Below are 19829 nucleotides of genomic sequence, written 5' to 3' on the forward strand. Positions count from 1 at the left end.
CCAGGCTAGTTTTTTCAGCCCTGCAGCATTGGCACATAATGTTGATTGTTAGCACAGCCAGTGTGCAGTAGAAGATTATCATGATCATATCTGGCTTGATGCCAATGCCCACAGTAGCACTATATACAAGCTTTCCTCACTGTAGCAGTCCTAATCCAACTATACTGTACTTACCACCCAACTAGCCTGATCTCACTTCTAAAAGAGAGACAGAGTGTTAGAAAGCACAGTGGTAAGAAAATGGGAGTGAAGAGGGAGGACAGAGAAAGAGAGATTCCACTTGCTTTGGTAATCTAAACATATGTTTCCCAAGCCATTTGAATTGAACTGAGAGATGGAGAACGAGAGAGAATGAGAGGGAGATTAGTTGTGGGAGAGTGCCATTGGGAATGAGTGGAAACATTGGCAAGATAGTCCTCTTTCCATCTTTTTTAAATTTGCTATACTCCCTGACTGTCTAGCTTTAGTGAGCTGGACAGTTAAGTAACTGTATAAATGTAGGTCCATTTGAATTCCTACACAGTTTCCATTCAGTTTTTGTTATTTTAAATTAGTGAGTTTGTTCGATTATTTTATAAAAATAAAAAATTCACTCAAACCACCCATGTGGTCCGTATGTTTGACATCCTTGCATTAGGCAATGCATGGTTCTGCTATCGTCATGGCAACGACTCTCTATGGAGCAGTGGCCCATCTAAAGACTACCTACTGATTTTCTTAAGCAGACAGACAGACACTCTTAAGTAAGATAAATATGTCAGTCCTGAGCTTACTGGTTCATTGACACTTTGTCAACATGTGTGCTTTACCAGAATCATAAATAGCCTGTGTTGTAGCCCTGTGTTCCATCACACCGACCACAGTGGCTGTAGGGTTCTCTTCACATAATGTTAACTAAAGGGATTATATTCCACAATCAAACAGAATATGAACATTACCAGTGTCATGACGTTGCCCTGTGGGTGTGGTTTATAACCCCCATAAATACCATTCCCCATTTTCTCTCTCTACTCTACAGAATGGACTCTTGGAAAGCCCTTTGTTAACATAAAGAGAGTATGTTCATTTCAAAAGGTTGGGAACAGAACAATATTTCAGTAATCCAACCAGTTGAAAGTATCCATTGGTACTTAAATAATATGATGTCAGATCAGTTGTCGTCTGAGACATTATTACTGATGATTGGACGACATTAACTGTATCTTGGAAAGTCTACAAATTCTAGTCTACACATCAAATTTACATGGAATTGTTGTGCAATTTAAATGTTTAAATATGAAACTATTTGTGAAAAGATTAAATGTAATTTTAGTTTTTAAAATGAGAGAATTATTTTCATAAGTCAAATATGCTCAATCAGTGGCCACGCTCACGTGAATAGGCATTGGTTGGAAATGATGAACCAACACCTTTTCTACATTTCTATAAGATCCCCAATGACCCAATTCGCGGCGAACTAAGCCAACTTCAGCGTGAGCTATGGTTGCAAAAGGTTGAACAACTACAACCTAACGAAATTAACATTGTGTTCCCGATGATGTGAGGACTGATGGCCATATGTTTAAAAGAGCAAATTTCAATGTGAGGGTGACGATCGCCATGCTGGAAAGATGAATTTCGCCTATACCAGCCAGAATACAGCATGAGCTTATAGTATGGCAAATTGGTGTGAACTTTGAACTCTTATTCACTAAAGAAAGGATACATCCGAAACATCGAGTTATCAGCAGCAGCTGTAAATGTGCGTGGCCTAGGAAAGGACGAACAATCTCCTCAGAATGACAGGGTACTTTCAACGCAACCCAGCCTTCCATCTTCGAAAAACCTATCGAAGCGCAGCTCAGAGTAAATATATTTCTTGCATTTTCCTTTTCCCGAATGGGCGGTTATTTAGAATGCATAAGATTCTGTATTTACGATAGCATAGCTTCATAAAGGTTTGATAGAGACCCAATCCTTTTGTTCCTCAGTCTTCCCGCGCTTTCTTTCAAACCCAACCCCCTTTCTTTGTGTAACCAGCCGTCATATCGGTTTTGTCCTCTAGGGACGTTTTCTTTTATTACATAATTAGTAATCAATGTATGATCCATCCTGTGTATATGTACTTCTGTGTGACTATTTAGGTATTTAGTAAATAAATAATTCAACCAAATTTTGTATTGCTGATTCAATTGGTTAGCCAGGGTTTGTGAAGATAACCAAGTTTTACGACGTTCAGATGAGACTGAATAAGGTGACGATTAATAATTGTCTGCTATTGATATAAAAGATTACCAGGTCTTTAAGAATTTATTCGGAAGACAACGGCTCTATAAACATTATTCCGTGGTGCCCTGACTTCCTAGTTAATTACATTTACATGATTAGTTTAATCAGGTAATATTAATTACAGAGAATTGATTTTGTAAAATAGCATGTCATATCATTTAATCCATAGTAAAGACACGGCACCAGCATTCAGACAAAAGTACAGCCCATTTTACAAGATGCATCTGGTTTTACACAGGGATCAAATCAAATCAAATCCAATTTTATTTCAGATCACCAAGTCACCTTTGTCCATAGATATACACATTACTTAAGGCGCTGGCTAATATACGAGACCTTGAGGAAAACCGAAAGATGAAATTAAGTTAGAATCCTTTGCCTGACTGGGTAATTAGATTGGGTTAAGGAGCAGCAAATCCACTTAACGGTCAGCAAATTTTTATTTGTTGACAGCTCTGGTGTCTTATGCCCCTGTCCGCTGCTCCTACCTCCACTCCTTCAGTGTGATTGTGGTAGGAAAAGCTATAGCTGAATATACATATTAAGCTATTAGCAAGAAATGTTCTTTCTTTCTTTCCTTCCAGGAATAACCTTGGTTGGAAAACCCATCAGCTCAGTCACTGTGGGGGATAGGGATATGGATTGGGAAGTACCCCTAACATACAGGGAATAGCGGGGGGTCTGAAAACAGGGGTTATTATTATGATCCTCTGTCAGACAGGAGAGGAAATGAGGTCGTCTAGGCCAGGCTCTGAGAACAAACACAAACACCTCAGAACTTTGGACAATGAGATCACCACACTCTGCATAGAGGAAGGAAACAAGTCAATTTCACAGCCAATCCACAGATACTACTAGCCTCTACCCATGACACATGGTTCAATACATAACTTTATGCCATAGGAAACCAACAAGAGGAATATGCCTTGGCAAAACTGATAGAACAACCTGTAACAGAGACAACCCAATAAAGACTTAAAAAGCAGGAGTGGCAGAGGGGTGAGATGAGAAACAGGGGACCTGCAAAGACACCTCTGAGGTTAGAGACCCAGCTGTCGTGAGACAGCTGAACGCACCTCCCTGCTCTGAGACATCATGTCTACCAGCTACACATAGCTCCCACTTCCACCCTACGCAATCTCCCCACCCAGCTAGGAGCCCTGGGGCAGGGCTGGGGACAGTCACTGGGACCCCCACCAGTATCCAGGCTGTGGGACATGGTGATAGGGAGAGACCATCCCAGCATTGGGTCAGAGAGACACATATGGAATCAGATACACCATCAGAACACACTCCTCGGATTACAGTGATAAAACCACATCCTCTCAATTAACACTGATCTGGAGGTGTGTCATGTGAGCCACAGAAACACCATGCTCATATTGCTCATTGATTCTCATGGTTGAGGTGAATGGATACTTTAAGTCAATTGATATAGCATGCTTGTCATGCCAGAGACTGGTGCACATGTGGTGCCACTGGCCTTCATCAGAGCAATGGAAGGCGTCTCAGCATAGCACAGTACTCTGTATATGAAGACATCTAGGTCCAGTGACATGGGAATGCTTAAAGCAGGCTGGACGTGCTGCTCTAGTTAAAAAAAAACATTAAAAAGTTGGTCTGTAATCTAGTTTTCTGAGGACACCATAAAACTTCAACTTCACAAAGAAGAAAGTGAAACTGGAAGAGAAAGAAATAAGGACATTGTCACAACGAGCGCCAGCCACCCAGACCCATTTAACCAGATCGTTATGCTTAAAGTTCAAAGTGTTACCTCTTAACTGGAAAAAACGACATCATAAGAGTCTGACTTTAGTCGACATCTGGCGAGAGCCAAGAAATGATCTTACCAAGCCAGGAGCACAGAGATAAAAGAGTACGCGTGCTATTTCCAAAGTCTTTAAAGCGCTGCTGTTAGTCCAGACTCAGAGAGCACACACAGATGAAAGTGGCAGAGCTTGTGTCAGACCTGTAAACATCCAGTCAATGTGTGACTCAACTATTTAAAACACAGACTCCTCCTAATTTCCTAAATCAATCTACTGGTGATGTCTCTACTATGAGTCAGAGAAATGTGATGATAACCAGGTTGTATGTACTTTTGCTTTCATTTGACGAGCCGAGCAGGGAATTTTTTTAATCTTCCAATTCTCAAAACCCCCAAACATAACTTTTTCTTGCCCTCATATCATCACCATACAGTCTCATAGGGATGTGTCACACTGCTTTTGTGTTGTGTCAAAATATGGCAAAGAATCAAGTTTAAAGTTTTATTAGTCTTATGTACAGGATACACATGGTATACCCCATTCAACGAAATACTTACTTGCCAGTTCCTTCTCGACAATGCAACAACAATAATAGATAATACAATATAAGAATACGAAAATGAAGTAAATGGCTCAGTAGAATAGAATAAACATTTTAAATTGAGCATAATACAGGAAGGCACAATTTATAGTACAATACTCACACTTGTATCAGAGAAATGGGGGATCGAGGGGATAATTGTGTAGTATTAGGGCTTCCTATCGCTACGTAATGCATATCACTTGAAATCTGGACCCAATGAGCTACATCTTCGCATCGAAAGAATGTGTCTTCATGAGAATCTCGTTGTGCCATGCCGATAGCACACCAACCCGGAACAACAAGTTAAAGGTGTGCTTGATCTTCGCCAGGCTGCCTTGGATTGAATCCTTTTGAGTGTGGCTATATCATTAGGCTAATGAAAAGGCACATACTATTAATTTGGTCCGTTGGTTCACTATTCACCATACCTTCACTTCTTCCTCAGAGAAGAACACTTGTGCTTAACTGAGGGCATGTCTTCCTTTGGTGACCCATTCGAACCCCGAGGCCAGCCCACAGGACAATAAAGTGCTATGACCCATATGTGCCTTCAACAAGCGGGACACTTCCACGACAATGTATCAGTACCCTTGAGGTCCAAATACAGAAAAAGCAACATGGCAAGATATCCCAACTTCTACCCCACATGTAACCCCCCCACATAGAGGTCATCAGTTGTGAAATCCAGTACAGATGTTGTAAGCAAGGTGCTCCTGAACCCTTTTTGACCCTTCATCATTTAAACAGATCAGATTCTCTTGCTCTAGCACTTCTGCATGTGATGGACATGTCTACCCCGGGAGTTTCAGGTATTTTCCCAATGAGTTGTACAGGGTCAGAATAACCAGAAATACCCAGGTCATGTGACAAGAGTTAGCCAATGAGTAACAGATTTAGCAGTCTGCTTGTTGTCACATGAGAAAGTGTGTGAGAGAGAGAGACTATTTGCACATCATTACAACATTGTATCTAGACATAATATGACATTTGAAATGTCTTGATTCTTTTGGAACCTTTGCAAGTGTAATGTTTACTGTTAATGTTTTATTGTTTATTATCTAGTTCACTTGCTTTGGCAATGTAACCATATGTTTCTCATGCCAATAAAGCCCGATAAATTGAAAGAGAGAGAGAGAGAATCAACTAAACAGTGCATAGGATAAGACAGATGGTATGTTGTTGGAAATTCAACAGGCAGATGTACAGAGTGTACAAAACATTAAAAACATCTGCTCTTCACTGAGCAGGTGAATCCAGGTGGAAGCTATGATCCCTTATTGATGTCACTTGTTAAATCCACTTCAATCAGTGTAGATGAATGGGAGGAGACAGGTTACAGAAGGATTTTAAGCCTTGAGACAATTGAGACACGTATTGTGTTTGTGTGCCATTCAGTGAGTGAATGGGCAAGACAAAATATTTAAGCGCCTTTGAACGGGGTATGGCAGTAGGTGCCAGGCGCACCAGTTTTTGTCAAGAACGGCAATGCTGCAAAGTTTTTCACACTTAACAGTTTCCTGTGTGTATCAAGAATGATCCACCACCCAAAGGACATCCAGCCAATTAGACACAACTGTGGGAAGCATTGGTGTCAACATGTGCCAGCATCCCTGTGGAACACTTGACACCTTGTAGTCCATGCCCCGATGAATTGAGGCTGTTCTGAGGGCATAAATGGGTGGGGCAAGTTAATATTGGGAAGGTGTTATTAATGTTTTGTACACTCAGTGTTTACTGTATAACTACTCCTGAGTTGTATTATTTAGAACTAAACAAAGGAAACCTTGATTGTAACAACTGTGATTTGGAACTGTTTCCTCTGAACACTTCTTTCTCAAACGTTATCAACGACTGTTAAATATGATTTTCTGAAAAGATTCTTTGAAATACCACCAATATCAGCAAAGAAAGAACGGGGAACTTGGTCAAACTGAAGTAGACATTATACACAAAATAGAGGAACCTAATTTTCACTCCTGTAAAAACAGATGCCATACTTCCCCCCAAGTCGTTGAACAAACTAAGGCTAATTGGTCTGCTTCTTTCAAAAAGACCCCTACGTGCCACATGTGCCTACCAGTCTCAGAGCCTTCAACACTACTGAACAGCTGAGCCTAGTCATGACGAATCAGCCAGACAGATGGGAAGAAGAGAAGAGCACAGGTCTGAATTGTTCCTGTCCTCTCCAACCCCAAACATGAAACTCTAACTCAGTTTGTTTTCATCCATTTAGTGTTGTCACATTCCAGCTTCTCTCCTCATTTCATGGTGATATGTAATTAACAGTCCAGAGAGAGACCAGTGAAAACCACCATATGGCTAACTGGGATGCACAGCCCATAAGAGTCCCACACAGCTGCCCATTGTTTTGTGGAGACATGGAGACTTCTGGGAAAAGTTTAGTAATTAGGTATGACCGCAGAGTGGTGGAGTTCCCTGTGGAGCAAACCCTTCTGAAGGACGGAAGTTCAAGCAGTCAAGCAGGCTGTACCTCCACCAGGGTCCTCTGACAGAGAGGGGTGAGCAATTAGTTTCCCTTCTACCTTACATAATCAGGGTCGGAGGTCAGAGGGTAGGAGAGACTCCTGCTGGCCCCAGTGAGGATAGACCCAGGACCCAAGCAGAGAGCAGACGGACAACTGACAAGACACTAACACCTCTAGGAACAGCAGGGTCTCCTGTTTAGAACTAACTGGAATGTAGAGGTTCTGCATGTTATTACCCAGGAACAGATAACACTCTTTCACATCTCTTGTCTAAAATGATATTAAAGAGGACCTCAGTCATGTGTGATTTGGCTTCCCCCACCAGAAACCCCCATTTGACTTTGATGGGGGGGGGGCTTGGGTTGTTTTAGTAAAATGAAATGCGTGTATATGGGGCCGGAGAGGAAGTGAGCAGCACAGGGGCACTGAGACAGCACTAGTGGCTGCAGGCAAGGGGAAATAAATAACTGGCATGTCTGGAATCTGCCTCGGAAGGGGAGATGCTGGTTTGGACAGTGTGTGTTGCCACAGCGCTGAGCACATGATGGGGTCTTTGAATGGCTCTTACTGTTAGGGGTCTTTCTACCAATGTGAGGGAGAGGGCAGGTCATGTACTTTATGACTGCACTCGTCTTCGCATTTGGTAGCAATTTACTTTAAACGGCCGCAGTGTGATTCAGAGATATTTATGGAAATATGGGGCATGTGGAATGTCAAGATAAGAGCGAACGAAAATAAAGGAGTCTGAGATAGTCTCACTGGTCAAAAGTCTAAATAATACAACAATGTCTCATGCCCAAAGTCAACATGCCACATGGTGGGATAACAATCCATTTTTTGTTATTACCATGTCCTCTTTACTGAAATATAATCCTCAAATTTTTAAGTACAACTACATCCTTCCTATTAACAGTCATTTGATTCAACAGTAAAACAGAGAGATCAGACATACTTCAGTGACTCCTCGGTTCCGTCCGAGCTGCTGCCTCCCTGAGCTGGTCCTATGTCCGTGGTCTCACTCTCGCTGTGGGTCTCAGGGGTTTTGGGGACGGAGTTCTCCTGCTCTGGGAGAGAAGTGCGGTGCCCCAGGCTCCCTGCCCTATGGTGCTCTGGAAGAGGGGTGCGGCATCCCTGGCTCCCTGTACTCCCGAGGCTCCCTGCCCCTAGGTGCTCTGGAAGAGGGGTGCGGCATCCCTGGCTCCTTGTACTCCCAAGGCTCCCTGCCCCTAGGTGCTCTGGAAGAGGGATGAAGCATCCCTGGCTCCCTGTACTCCTGAGGCTCCCTGCCCCTAGGTGCTCTGGAAGAGGGGTGCGGCATCCCTGGCTCCCTGTACTCCCGAGGCTCCCTGCCCCTAGGTGCTCTGGAAGAGGGATGAAGCATCCCTGGCTCCCTGTACTCCTGAGGCTCCCTGCCCCTAGGTGCTCTGGAAGAGGGGTGCGGCATCCCTGGCTCCCTGTACTCCCGAGGCTCCCTGCCCCTAGGTGCTCTGGAAGAGGGATGAAGCATCCCTGGCTCCCTGTACTCCCGAGGCTCCCTGCCCCTAGGTGCTCTGGAAGAGGGGTGCGGCATCCCTGGCTCCCTGTACTCCCGAGGCTCCCTGCCCCTAGGTGCTCTGGAAGAGGGGTGCAGCATCCCTGGCTCCCTGTACTCCCGAGGCTCCCTGCCCCTAGGTGCTCTGGAAGAGGGGTGCGGCATCCCTGGCTCCCTGTACTCCCCGCCCCATGGTGCCTCTCTCTGCTCTCCCCGGCTCGCTTGGCCTCAGAACAGTGCTTTATAGCCTGTAGCTGAGACAGGGGCACTATGTCACCCCCCTGGGGTCGGTGCCAGATAGTCCGCCGTTCCACAGAATTGTAGTAGTAGAAGCGGCCGCTCTGGGGGTCAAACAGCTCCCACCACTGTTTACCATCGGCCTGACGAATGGTGGTGCCCAAAGGAGGGTCCCATCCGCATTCGCTGGTGGCCAGGTTCAGGTACATGTGCTCTCGAGAGCGTGGCTCCAGGATCTCCACCCAATCAGGACTGAAAACAGACACAAGAAATAGTGTTGTTAGAACTGAGAACAACGAGGAAGAGGGAAACAGATTTGAAGCCATTAATAACACAAACAATTGGTTTGGTCTGGAAATCCTACTGAAATGACCATCCCTGTTACATGCTGCTCATCCAACAAACTATCTGTAAACAACTTACACAGTCAAACACGGACTACAAAGCAAACACCTTCAGATGACCCATATGGAGAGTATGAATGTTAGCGACCACAACACGTGTCCATCTGTATGTGAGACAGTGCTATAGAACGCTGGTTCAGCAGTGATGTCAACCATCTGGTGGGCAGAGGAGCAGCAAGAGTCGCACTGTGAGTCTGTAATATGCGACAGGTGGACACACTCAGGACAGCACTAGGACCACAGCCAGCAGGCCTGGAAAGCACCATCCGCTCCAGCAGCATTACACAGGGAATGGCGTAAGGAACACTAGCAGCTAACTCAGCAGAACACAGAGGTTCGGGTGGGGATTGGGAGACACTGGCCCACATACACACAGACAGGGTACAGGGGAATGTGTCATTAAGAGGGTAACCTGTCAGATTGAATCAAAATGTGTTCCTGACTTAACTGAAAAGTGATACAGTTCTACAAGCTCATTCTGATATTTGATGATGAGTGTGATGATGTTATGATCTAGTTATCTGATGCAGAGCAGCTTTAAGTGTGCCAATGAATCCACGAGGGACCACAGCCAGCAGGAGCCTGTGTCCTCCTACTGGCTGAGAACCAGGCTGGGGGCTGGTGAGGAGAGAGGTAGAAGGTAGACACAGGGTCTCTTTCCCTTTCCCTCCAGTTTGGGACATGTCCAGGGTACCTGTGGTAGCGAGGGGGCGCAGGGTGCCCAACACGGCCCACAGTACCTAACGCATGCCCACATTTGTTCCTCGTGATCCTGCCAAATAAGTCCCCTGCACCCCCAGCCTCAAAATAGCCTCAGAAGGGCAAAGTGCCAGCCAAGTTGACAAGACCGTCTTTGCATTGGGCATAAAGCTCAGTGGAAACTGGAAACAATCTATGTGTTGCCCTGTTCTTCAGCCACATTCAGGTGAAAATACAAGGGGACAGAGGCCCTCTACACCATCCCTGCCTGTGTGCTGTCACTGTGTGTGTCTCTACTGTCTGCTGGGAAACCACCTGGCTCCCACTCTGAACAAGCACACATTATTCACTGTCACAGAATATGGCTATAATAGGACCAACCTCTTCAAGAAAGAGAGACAAATACATCTGTATCTAATCTGTAAATTAGCCCTGTTTTCTTCTGGGTATCTGCAGTGAAAGTATTTAAGTGTCCACATACATCACTATGTGAGTGCGAGAGTAAGTGAGTGAGTCAGAGAGAGAGAGAGAGAGGGAGAAAGAGAGACAGAAAGAAAGAGAGAGTGAGAGAGAGAGTGTTTGGGTCATGACGGATTGGCATGATGTGAGGGGGCAACGTTTACTGGTATCGTCCTGGACCTACCAAGCAGTCAATAGTCCTATTCCACACACCACACCCACAATTGGCCCAGTATCGTCCGGGTTAGGGGAGGGTTTGGCCGGCCAGGATTTCCTTGTCAAATTGCGCTCTAGCAACTCCTTGTGGTGGGTCGGGCGCCTGTAAGCTGACTGGTCGCCAGCTGGACAGTGTTTCCTCCGACACATTGGTGCGGCTGGCTTCCGGGTTAAGTGAGCAGTGTGTCAAGAAGGAGTGCGGCTTGACAGGGTCGTGTTTCGGAGGACGCATGGCTCTCGATCTTCCCCTCTCCCTAGTCCGTAGGGGAGTTGCAGCGATGGGACAAGACTAACTACCAATTGGATATCATGAATTTGGGGAGAAAAAAAGATAAAAGTACAAAAATAATTTTGCCTCTTGGGACCCCTATGGGTTTAGGCCCTGACTCACACAATTGACCAGCCACAATTATTTATTATGCAGTTTATTATTTTTAAAATTATTAATTCATTTATGAATATACATTTTTTATTTTAGTCTTCTCTGGTGGTCTAGTTTTGAGTATTCGGCGCTCTCACCGCCACGGCCCGGGGTTCGATGCCCGGTCAAGGAATATACATTTGGGGCAGCAGGTAGCCTAGTAGTTAGAGCCAGTAACCTAAAGGTTGCTAGATCGAATCCCAGAGCTGACAAAGTAAAAGTCTGCCGTTCTGCCCCTGAACAAGGCAGTAAACCCACTGTTCCTAGGCCGTCATTGTAAAATTTGTTCTTAACTAACTGCCTAGTTTAAATAAAGGTTAAATAAATTAAATAAATTAATAATCCTCCCCCATCTGACGATTAGCATTGAGAGCGGGATCCTGAATCCTCCAGTGGTTGGTGGCTACAGTAAGAAAAGTATATATATATATCACTATGTATATATATATATACATCACTATGTATATATATATATATATACATACTTTTCTTACTGCAGCCAGGAAGTAAGGCCCTTATGCAACCATTGTACCCCATGCTGGTCCCAGGGCCAAATGAATGCAGGAGCTTACTGGGGCTAAAGCCCCTGGGTGAACCAATAGGCAGCAAACAATTCATAAAAATAAAGGAAATATGTACAGTATATATGTTATTTATTTGTATATATATAGCAGCATGGATCAGCGTGGGGTACAATGGTTGCATAAGGGCCTTACTTCCTGGGAAATAAACGGTTGTTAGGACACAAAGTGGAACCAGTGTCTCGCAGTCTGCATAACCACAGGTAAAGTTAAACACTACTCTAAATGTTTTATAACAATCTAAAATTAAAACATTACACATGCTCGTGTGACACCTGATTTTCTTCAGGATAACATATTCTAAATTGAAGCAGGCATGATGTATTGGGAGATTGCTATGGTTATACTCCTGAGAGATGCACTTAACCCCACAAAAATCAGAACGGACAATATTGTATGTGAAGCCTAGACACAATACATCTACTATGCCAGAGGTAAGACAGTGCTTAAGAGAAAATGGTAAAATATATGTTCTCATAATGCTGGTGTTTTGCTCTTAATATTCTCTAGATCTGATAACACATTCCCTCTTCTCCATGGAAGGTACACTGGCCCTTTGTCCCCCATCTGGGTCAAGGAGACATCTGTACCACATGGTTATTCTCTAGGATGACTAAAAATAAGTCAAATAGAAAAACACCTCTTCAAACAGAGAACAAGTGGCAGAGCAGAGCGCTGCACCGAAACCAAAATACCAACATACACACGCAGACTCTGTGTCAGAGGTCTCATTCTGAATAATAACTTTATCTATCACCCACAATTGACAGTTTGGTCCCAAAATAACTTGAATATGTTAAATGGCATTTTCCCAGAAGGCAGAACAGCTGCATTCTGCTCATGGTATCTCCTACATTGTTTTAAAACAATCCAAAGTGTAAATGGCAATTTTCCCAGAAGTGCAAAACATAGGAGTGGACATTGCATTGTCTAAAAATAGGGCAACACACTGGCAACACACACCACACTGTCATTGTTATGTTTTGGCTTTTAATCTAACTCAAATTCCAGTCCAGCTTAAATTGATTCCTTCAGAGAGAAACTATTGTGAAGAAACAGTTTTCTTCCAAGTACCTCAGTCACAGTGAACTGAGCAGACAGGAGCCTATACACAATGGGTTCTGTACAGGCTAACAGGAGCCATACAAGTTGACGTAAAAGGCAAATAAGTCTGCTAACGGCTGAAGTGGAACTTATCGTTCCAATACTAGTGTGGCATGTCTGATTCACCGATAGTGCTGCATCAAGTCAACAGAAATCGAAACCAATGGGGCATAACTAGCGCTGGCACAATTATCAGACAAGCGTGTAATAGTCGGTTAAGGATGAAGACAGTTATGAAAATTAAATAACCATCATAACCGTTTAAAAAAAGAAGAATACTTATTATTACTATTCATGTTTTTGCCTGCTACATAAGTTCTGTTATAGTCACAGACATGATTGAACCAGTTTTAGAAACTTCAGAGTGTTTTCTATCCACACCTACTAATCATATGCATATAATATATTCCTGGCATGAGTAGCAGGAAGTTGAAATTATGCACGCTTTTTATCAAAAAGTAGAAATGCTGCCCCCTATCTCTAAGAAGTTAAGAACAAATTCTTATTTTCAATGACAGATTTGTACCTTGTCCGGTTACTAGTCCAACACTCTAACCACTAGGCTAGTCCAACACTCTAACCACTAACTAAGTGAATTAAATATCACCAGCTTAAAAACGTAATATTTGCTAGTTAGCTAGCGATCTTGATGTATTTATCGATGTAATTCTAAATGCATTTGAGGCTAGGTTCACTACATGACCAATGGTATGTGGACACCTGCTCATCGAACATCTTATTCCCAAATCACAAGCATTAATATGGAGTTGGTCCCCCCTTTGCTGCTATAACAGCCTCCACTCTTCTGGGAAGGATTTCTGCTAGATGTTGGAACATTGCTGCTGGGACTTGATTCCATTCAGCCACAAGAGCATTAGTGAGGTCGTGCACTGATTTTGGGCGATTAGGCCTGGCTCGTTGTGGGTGTTCCAATTCATCCCAAGGTGTTTGATGGGATTGAGGTCAGGGCTCTGTGCAGGCCAGTCAATTTCTTCCACATCGATCGACAAACATTTCTGTATGGACCTCGTTTTGTGCACAGGGGTCATTATCATGCTGAAACAGGAAAGGTCCTTCCCCAAAATGATGCCACAAAGTTGAAATCAAAGAATCGTCTAAAATGTCATTGTACACTGTAGCGTTTAGGGGCCAAGCCCAAATCATGAAAAACAGCCTCAGACCATTATTCCTCCTACAACCGTTACAGTTGCCTCTATGCATTAGGGGAGGTATTTTTCTCCTGGCATCTGCCAAACAGATTCGTCCGTCGAACTGCCAGATGGTGAAGCGTGATTCATCACTCCAGTGAGAGCGTTTCCACTGCTCCCCAGAGTCCAATGGCAGCGAGCTTTACACCATTCTAGCTGACTTTTGTGATTGAGCATGGTGTTCTTAGGCTTGTATAAGGCTGCTTGGCCATGGAAACCTAATTCATGAAGCTCCCGATGAACATTTCTTGTGCTGAAGCTGCTTCCAGAGACAGTTAGGAACTCGGTAGTGAGTGTTGCAACAGAGGAGATTATTTTTAAGCACTACACAGTTCAGCACTCGGCTATGCCGTTCTGTGAGCTTGTGTGGCCTACCACTTCGTGGCTAAGTCGTTGTTGCTCCTAGATGTTTCCACTTCACAATAATGGCACTTACATTAGACAGGGGCAGCTCTAGCAGGGCAGAAATGTGACGAACTGACTTGTTGGAAAGGTGGCATCTTATGTCAGTCCCACGTTGAAAGTCACTGAGCTCTTCAGTGTAAGGCCATTCTACTGCCAATGTTTGTCTATGGAGATTGCTTGGCTGTGCTCAATTTTATACACCTGTATACACCTGGGACGGGTGTGGCTGAAACAGCCGAATCCACTAATTTGAAGGGGTGTCCACACACTTCTGTATATATTGTGTATGTGTACCCATGTTAGGACATCTTGTGGGAAAAAAAAGTTTTAATGTCACACACAATGCATAAACCTATTATAAACAACAGCAGACCAACCCTGCTGGGAGTGCAGGCTTCTGTTTGAGCTCAGCACTGAGACACCTGATTCAATGTATCAAACCTAAATAGTTAATAATCAAGTGTGCTATTGCTGGACTGGAAAATAAGTCTGCTCCCCCGTAGATCAGGGATCAGTGGAGCGAGGTTGGTAATCTCTGGTGTTGACTTTATTTTGTACACCTGAAATTATGCTTGAGTAATACTAGCTTACTTTTTGCTAAAATGTCTAACCTTTACATACAGTTCGAGTTAGCTTACTTGTACATTTGAAAATTATATGAAAGTTGAAAGTCCTGATTCTTTGAAGTGAAGTGTTTTAAACTTGTTTTAAAATGGTTAGCTTAACTGTTATTCAAGATGAACTAGTGTCGCTGTTGATTAATCACAGATTACAATCCTGAAATATAGAGGGAAAGGAATTCAGTCTCTAATTTGTCTGTTTCTGTGTTGTATTCTCATATGAACATGACCTTTCTGTTCAGTCACAAGCTCTCCAATTAGTTTTATTTGATTGTCACACTCTTTTCAGGATATCAGCCATGTGAACCCATTTTGCAGCTGATAATGTCATGCAACACCAATGCAGCCATAGGCTTACAGCAGTGGTTCCCAACTTCAGTCCTTGAGTACCCCCAACAGCACACATTTTTGTTGTGGCCCTGGACAAACATACCGGACTCAACTCTGAGGACCTGATGACTAGTTGACAAGCTGAATCAGGTGTATTTGTCCGAGGCTACAATAAACCGTATTGTTGAGGGTACGCGAGGACCGTAGTTGGGAACCACTGGCCTACAGTATGATGGCATTTAGCCTTATGGGCATTTGCAATGCATCCCTTGACATTGTGCATCTGAATCAGAGAATAGCTTTACTCACACATTGTTTACATATTGTTCAGCTATATGTTCTCAATTTAAAAACGATACCAGTAGACAATGTATATGAGGCTAATCATTATATTGGATTTTGTACATGCCTTGAGCTGACATGAAATTGTTAAGTGCAAATCCAACCCTTGTAATATAGGTGGTGAAATGTCTGGAGGCAGGAGATGATGGGATCCTTAGCCACCTCCTACTCCTACCAAATTCAATGCCAGATACTTTTCTCCCAGAAGGTCTGAGTGGCACTTGGAGGTACTGTGATAATCCATTCAAATCGTATTGGTTGCATACACATACAGTTATTGCGGATGTAGTGAAATGCTTATGTTCCTAGCTCCAACAGTGCATTAATATCTAACAATACACACAAATCTAAAAAGTTAAAGAATGGAATTAAGAAACATTAGGATGAACAATGTCGGAGTCCAGAGAATAAATATACAGTATATATAAATACAGTGTACATACAGTATCAGCCAAAAGTTTAGACGCATCTACTCATTCATTCAATTCTTTATTTTCACTATTTTCTACATTGTAGAATAATAGTGAAGAAGTCAAAGCTATGAAATGACACACATGGTATCATGTGGTAACCAAAAAAGTGTTTTATATTTGTTATTCTTCAAAGTAGCCACCCTTGCCGTGACAGATTTGCACACTCTTGGCATTTTCTCAACCAGCTTCATGAGGTAGTCACCTGGAATGCATTTCAATTAACAGGTGTGCCTTGTTAAAAGTTCATTTGTGGAATTTCTTTCCTTCTTAATGCGTTTGAGCCTATTAGTTGTGTTGTGACAAGATAGGGGTGGGATACAGAAGATGGCCTTATGTGGTAAAATACCAAGTCCATATTATGGCAAGAACAGCTCAAAAAGAAATGAGAAACAACAGTCCATCATTACTTTAAGACATGAAGGTCAGTCAATACGGAACATTTCAAGAACTTTGAAAGTTTCTTCAAGTGCAGTCACAAAAACCATCAAGCGCTATGATGAAACTAGCTCTCATGATGACCGCCACAGGAATGGAAGACCCAGAGTAAACTTTGCTGCAGAGGATAAGTTCATTAGAGTTACTAGCCTCAGAAATTGCAGCCAAAATGTTTCACAGAGTTCAAGTAAGAGACACATCTCCACATCAACTGTTCAGAGGAGACTGTGTGAAATCAGGCCTTCATGGTCAAATTGCTGCAAAGAAACCACTACAAAAGGACGCCAATAAGAAGAGACTTGCTTGGGCCAAGAAACATAAGCAAATGACATTAGACAGGTGGAAATCTGTCCTTTGGTCTGATAAATCCAAATGTCTAATTTTCCGTTCCAACCACTGTGTCTTTGTGAGACGCAGAGTAGGTGAACGGATGATCTCCGCATGTGTGGTTCCTACCATGAAGCATGGAGGAGGTGTAACGGTTGTGGCGGTGCTTTGCTGGCGACACTGTCAGTGATTTTCTTTTATTATTCAGGGCACACCAAACCAGCATGGCTACCACAGCATTCTGCAGCAATACGCCATCCCATCTGGTTTGCACTTAGTGGGACTATCATTTGTTTTCAACAGGACAATGACCCAACACACCTCCAGGCTGTGTATGGGCTATTTGACCAAGGAGAAGAGTGATGGAGTGCTGCATCAGATGACCTGGCCTCCACAATCACCCAACCTCAACCCAATTGAGATGGTTTGGGATGAGTGGGACTGCAGAGTGAAGGAAAAGCAGCCAACAAGTGCTGAGCATATGTGGGAACAGTTGGAAGAGCATTCCAGGTGAAGCTAGTTGAGAGAATGCCAAGAGTGTGCAAAGCTGTCACAAGTAAAGAGGTAAAAAAATATTTTGATTTGTTTAACACTGTTTTGGTTCTACATGATTCCATATGTGTTAATAGTTTTGATGTCTTCAAATTCTAAAATGTAAAAATAAAAAATATGTAAAAACCCCTGACTCAATATATTTTTCATTTGTTTAACTGTTGACATCTAGTTTTGCAACATGACCCCATTGTAAATTCGATAGGCCTAAAAACTATGATTCCATATTTTTTCTCAGTTTTTGTTATTTTATAGTTTTTTTAGAAACTGTCTTCAAATCTATTATTCTAAAATGGGCCTAGAAAATATTAAAAGCTATGCCCCCCAGTCCCAAAGAAGTTAACGTTTACCGCCCTTGTAAACCAACCTCTAACCTCGACGAACAACAGGCTATACTGAGAGAGACTCTGTACCCGGTCTCCTGAGGACCTGCCCAGGCTGATGTTTCAAACAGGGGCTGCCTTTCAATTAGCTAACCTAGCTTACCGTCTGCCAGCAACAGCCACAAGTGCCAAACTTTATAAGTCCTCCTGAGCGTATTTACACACCTGCTATTTAAAAATAACAATCTCAGAAATTCTGAGTTAAAATCATCTCTGCTCACCTTACAAAACAGGTTGCAGGGATCCAGGGGAAAAGTGTCCGAGGCCAGAATCAGACAATATAAAGACCTCACTGTTATATTAAGCCATCCAGCCCAGCTATGCTGGCAGTGGCATGTAGCTCAATATAATAGGAGCAATAATCTAGCAGAGGCCGCTTTCTGTTTGATTATGTATTAAGTTCAAAGTGTATACAACAAAGCTGCCAGGCAACGTGCTTATCCAAATATTGTAAAACATTGTAATGCACTGTAAAGAAATGGAATGAGTGTGCTCTGCAGTAGCTCCATTAGCAGTGTGTAATTCAGACTGTACCATGATCCCTTTAGTGTACACTGTGTGATAGAGAGAGTGGGCCCCCAGAACACACACCATATCAATTTCTCTGCATTGAACGCAAGGGAGCTAACAGCTTAATTAAGTAAACAAAGATTATGTATGTAATGTATATATGTTAGTCACATGTAGACTACTGGTTATGAATTACATTTAGAGTGATGTTTGATGAATGTTCTAACACCTAGCTAAACTCTGTTTCTGAGTTAGGAATAGGATACAGAGTATTTGGGCCACCATACTGGACAGATACAGGCAGGAACCCACATCCAGGCTTGAGAGAACAATTGAAGGGAGAGGGGAGAGTGCACCTGTTTCAGATGACAAGAAACAGCTTTGCACCTGTCACACACATTCTTTGCTTCTACTGTTTGTCACCTCGAATTCCAACCATTCCACAAGCGTCAGGGGTCACATAAACCCACGGCACAATTGGAGTGCGCGTGTGTATTGTATGTATAACACCTGAGAGCACCACTGAATCTCCAATCAATTATAGATGGCTACACAACAATTGGCAGGACAAAACAATAAATGGCAGGATTAAAACATGATGCTTGGCTACCGTTTTCTGTGGACCGAACAGCAATGTGCTTAAAGTCAGACCCTGAAGAATGCATACTGTCCTCTTTAAAATGTGTTCTAAGTAATTTTGGTAGTGTGAGAGGGTGAATGAAGTAGGTATGAGATCTGTCCCTAGCCTTGGGCCATAGGGTTTCCCCATGTAAGACTGGGAAATGAGCTTGTGTGTTTGTGACATTGATGGAGTGGTGAAATCCTTTTACATTTTAGCCATTTAGCAGATGCTCTTATCCAGAGTGACTTACATCTAGTGCATTCATCTTAAGATAGCTAGGCGGGACAACCATATATCTCAGTCATAGTAAGTAACTAGGAGGCATTTGGGCTAATGTCTCTGGGCTATGGATGGATGGGCTGTTGTTGTGGTTGTATACAGTTGGTGGGCTGGAATAGTTATTGAAAGAAGGTTCTGGTGTCTTTCTTTGTTCCCCTACCTGAAGTAGCCTATATCAGCCTGACAGGACTATTGCTGATATCTGTTCCAACTAATTGTCAATGCCTTCCCCTCCCTGAAGGGGCTCAACAGCAGTTGCTGTGGTCATTTTTCATGGAGGATATGTCAGGCATAATAAAGCTGGCCTTGTGTTAAGAGATCAGATCAGGCACAAGAGACAGGCATGGAGTGAGGGAGGGGAGGGAGGGCAGGATGCCAAGGAGGGGAAGAAAGGTAAAGCACTTTAAGCCCCAGCAAGGCCTTCAGCTCTGGTGCCACATAAAGCCTGGCTAGCAGGGAGAGGCCAGGAGCCTGTACATGCTGCCACTCTGCAGGGTCACCTCCACAAGGGCCATGGTGACTGAGTAGCCCCAGAATAAAATGCACACACATTCATTGGAGAGGAATATAACACCTGTTTTCTAC

General features: G+C 43.2%; 1 protein-coding gene across 3 annotated transcripts in view; it reads right to left on the reverse strand.

Annotated features, from left to right (window-relative positions):
- The window catches only part of LOC112219664 (rho GTPase-activating protein 39), a 51098-nt gene that overhangs the window by 15682 nt on the left and 15587 nt on the right, over nucleotides 1-19829 (reverse strand). For all 3 annotated transcript variants that reach the window (XM_024381129.2, XM_024381137.2, XM_024381147.2), the window contains exon 2: nucleotides 8059-9126. In XM_024381129.2, the coding sequence (XP_024236897.2) occupies nucleotides 8059-9126 (1068 nt within the window). The remainder of the gene's footprint in view (nucleotides 1-8058; nucleotides 9127-19829) is intronic.

The sequence above is a fragment of the Oncorhynchus tshawytscha genome, linkage group LG02 (genome assembly GCF_018296145.1).
Source record: "Oncorhynchus tshawytscha isolate Ot180627B linkage group LG02, Otsh_v2.0, whole genome shotgun sequence".
Classification (NCBI taxonomy): domain Eukaryota; kingdom Metazoa; phylum Chordata; class Actinopteri; order Salmoniformes; family Salmonidae; genus Oncorhynchus; species Oncorhynchus tshawytscha.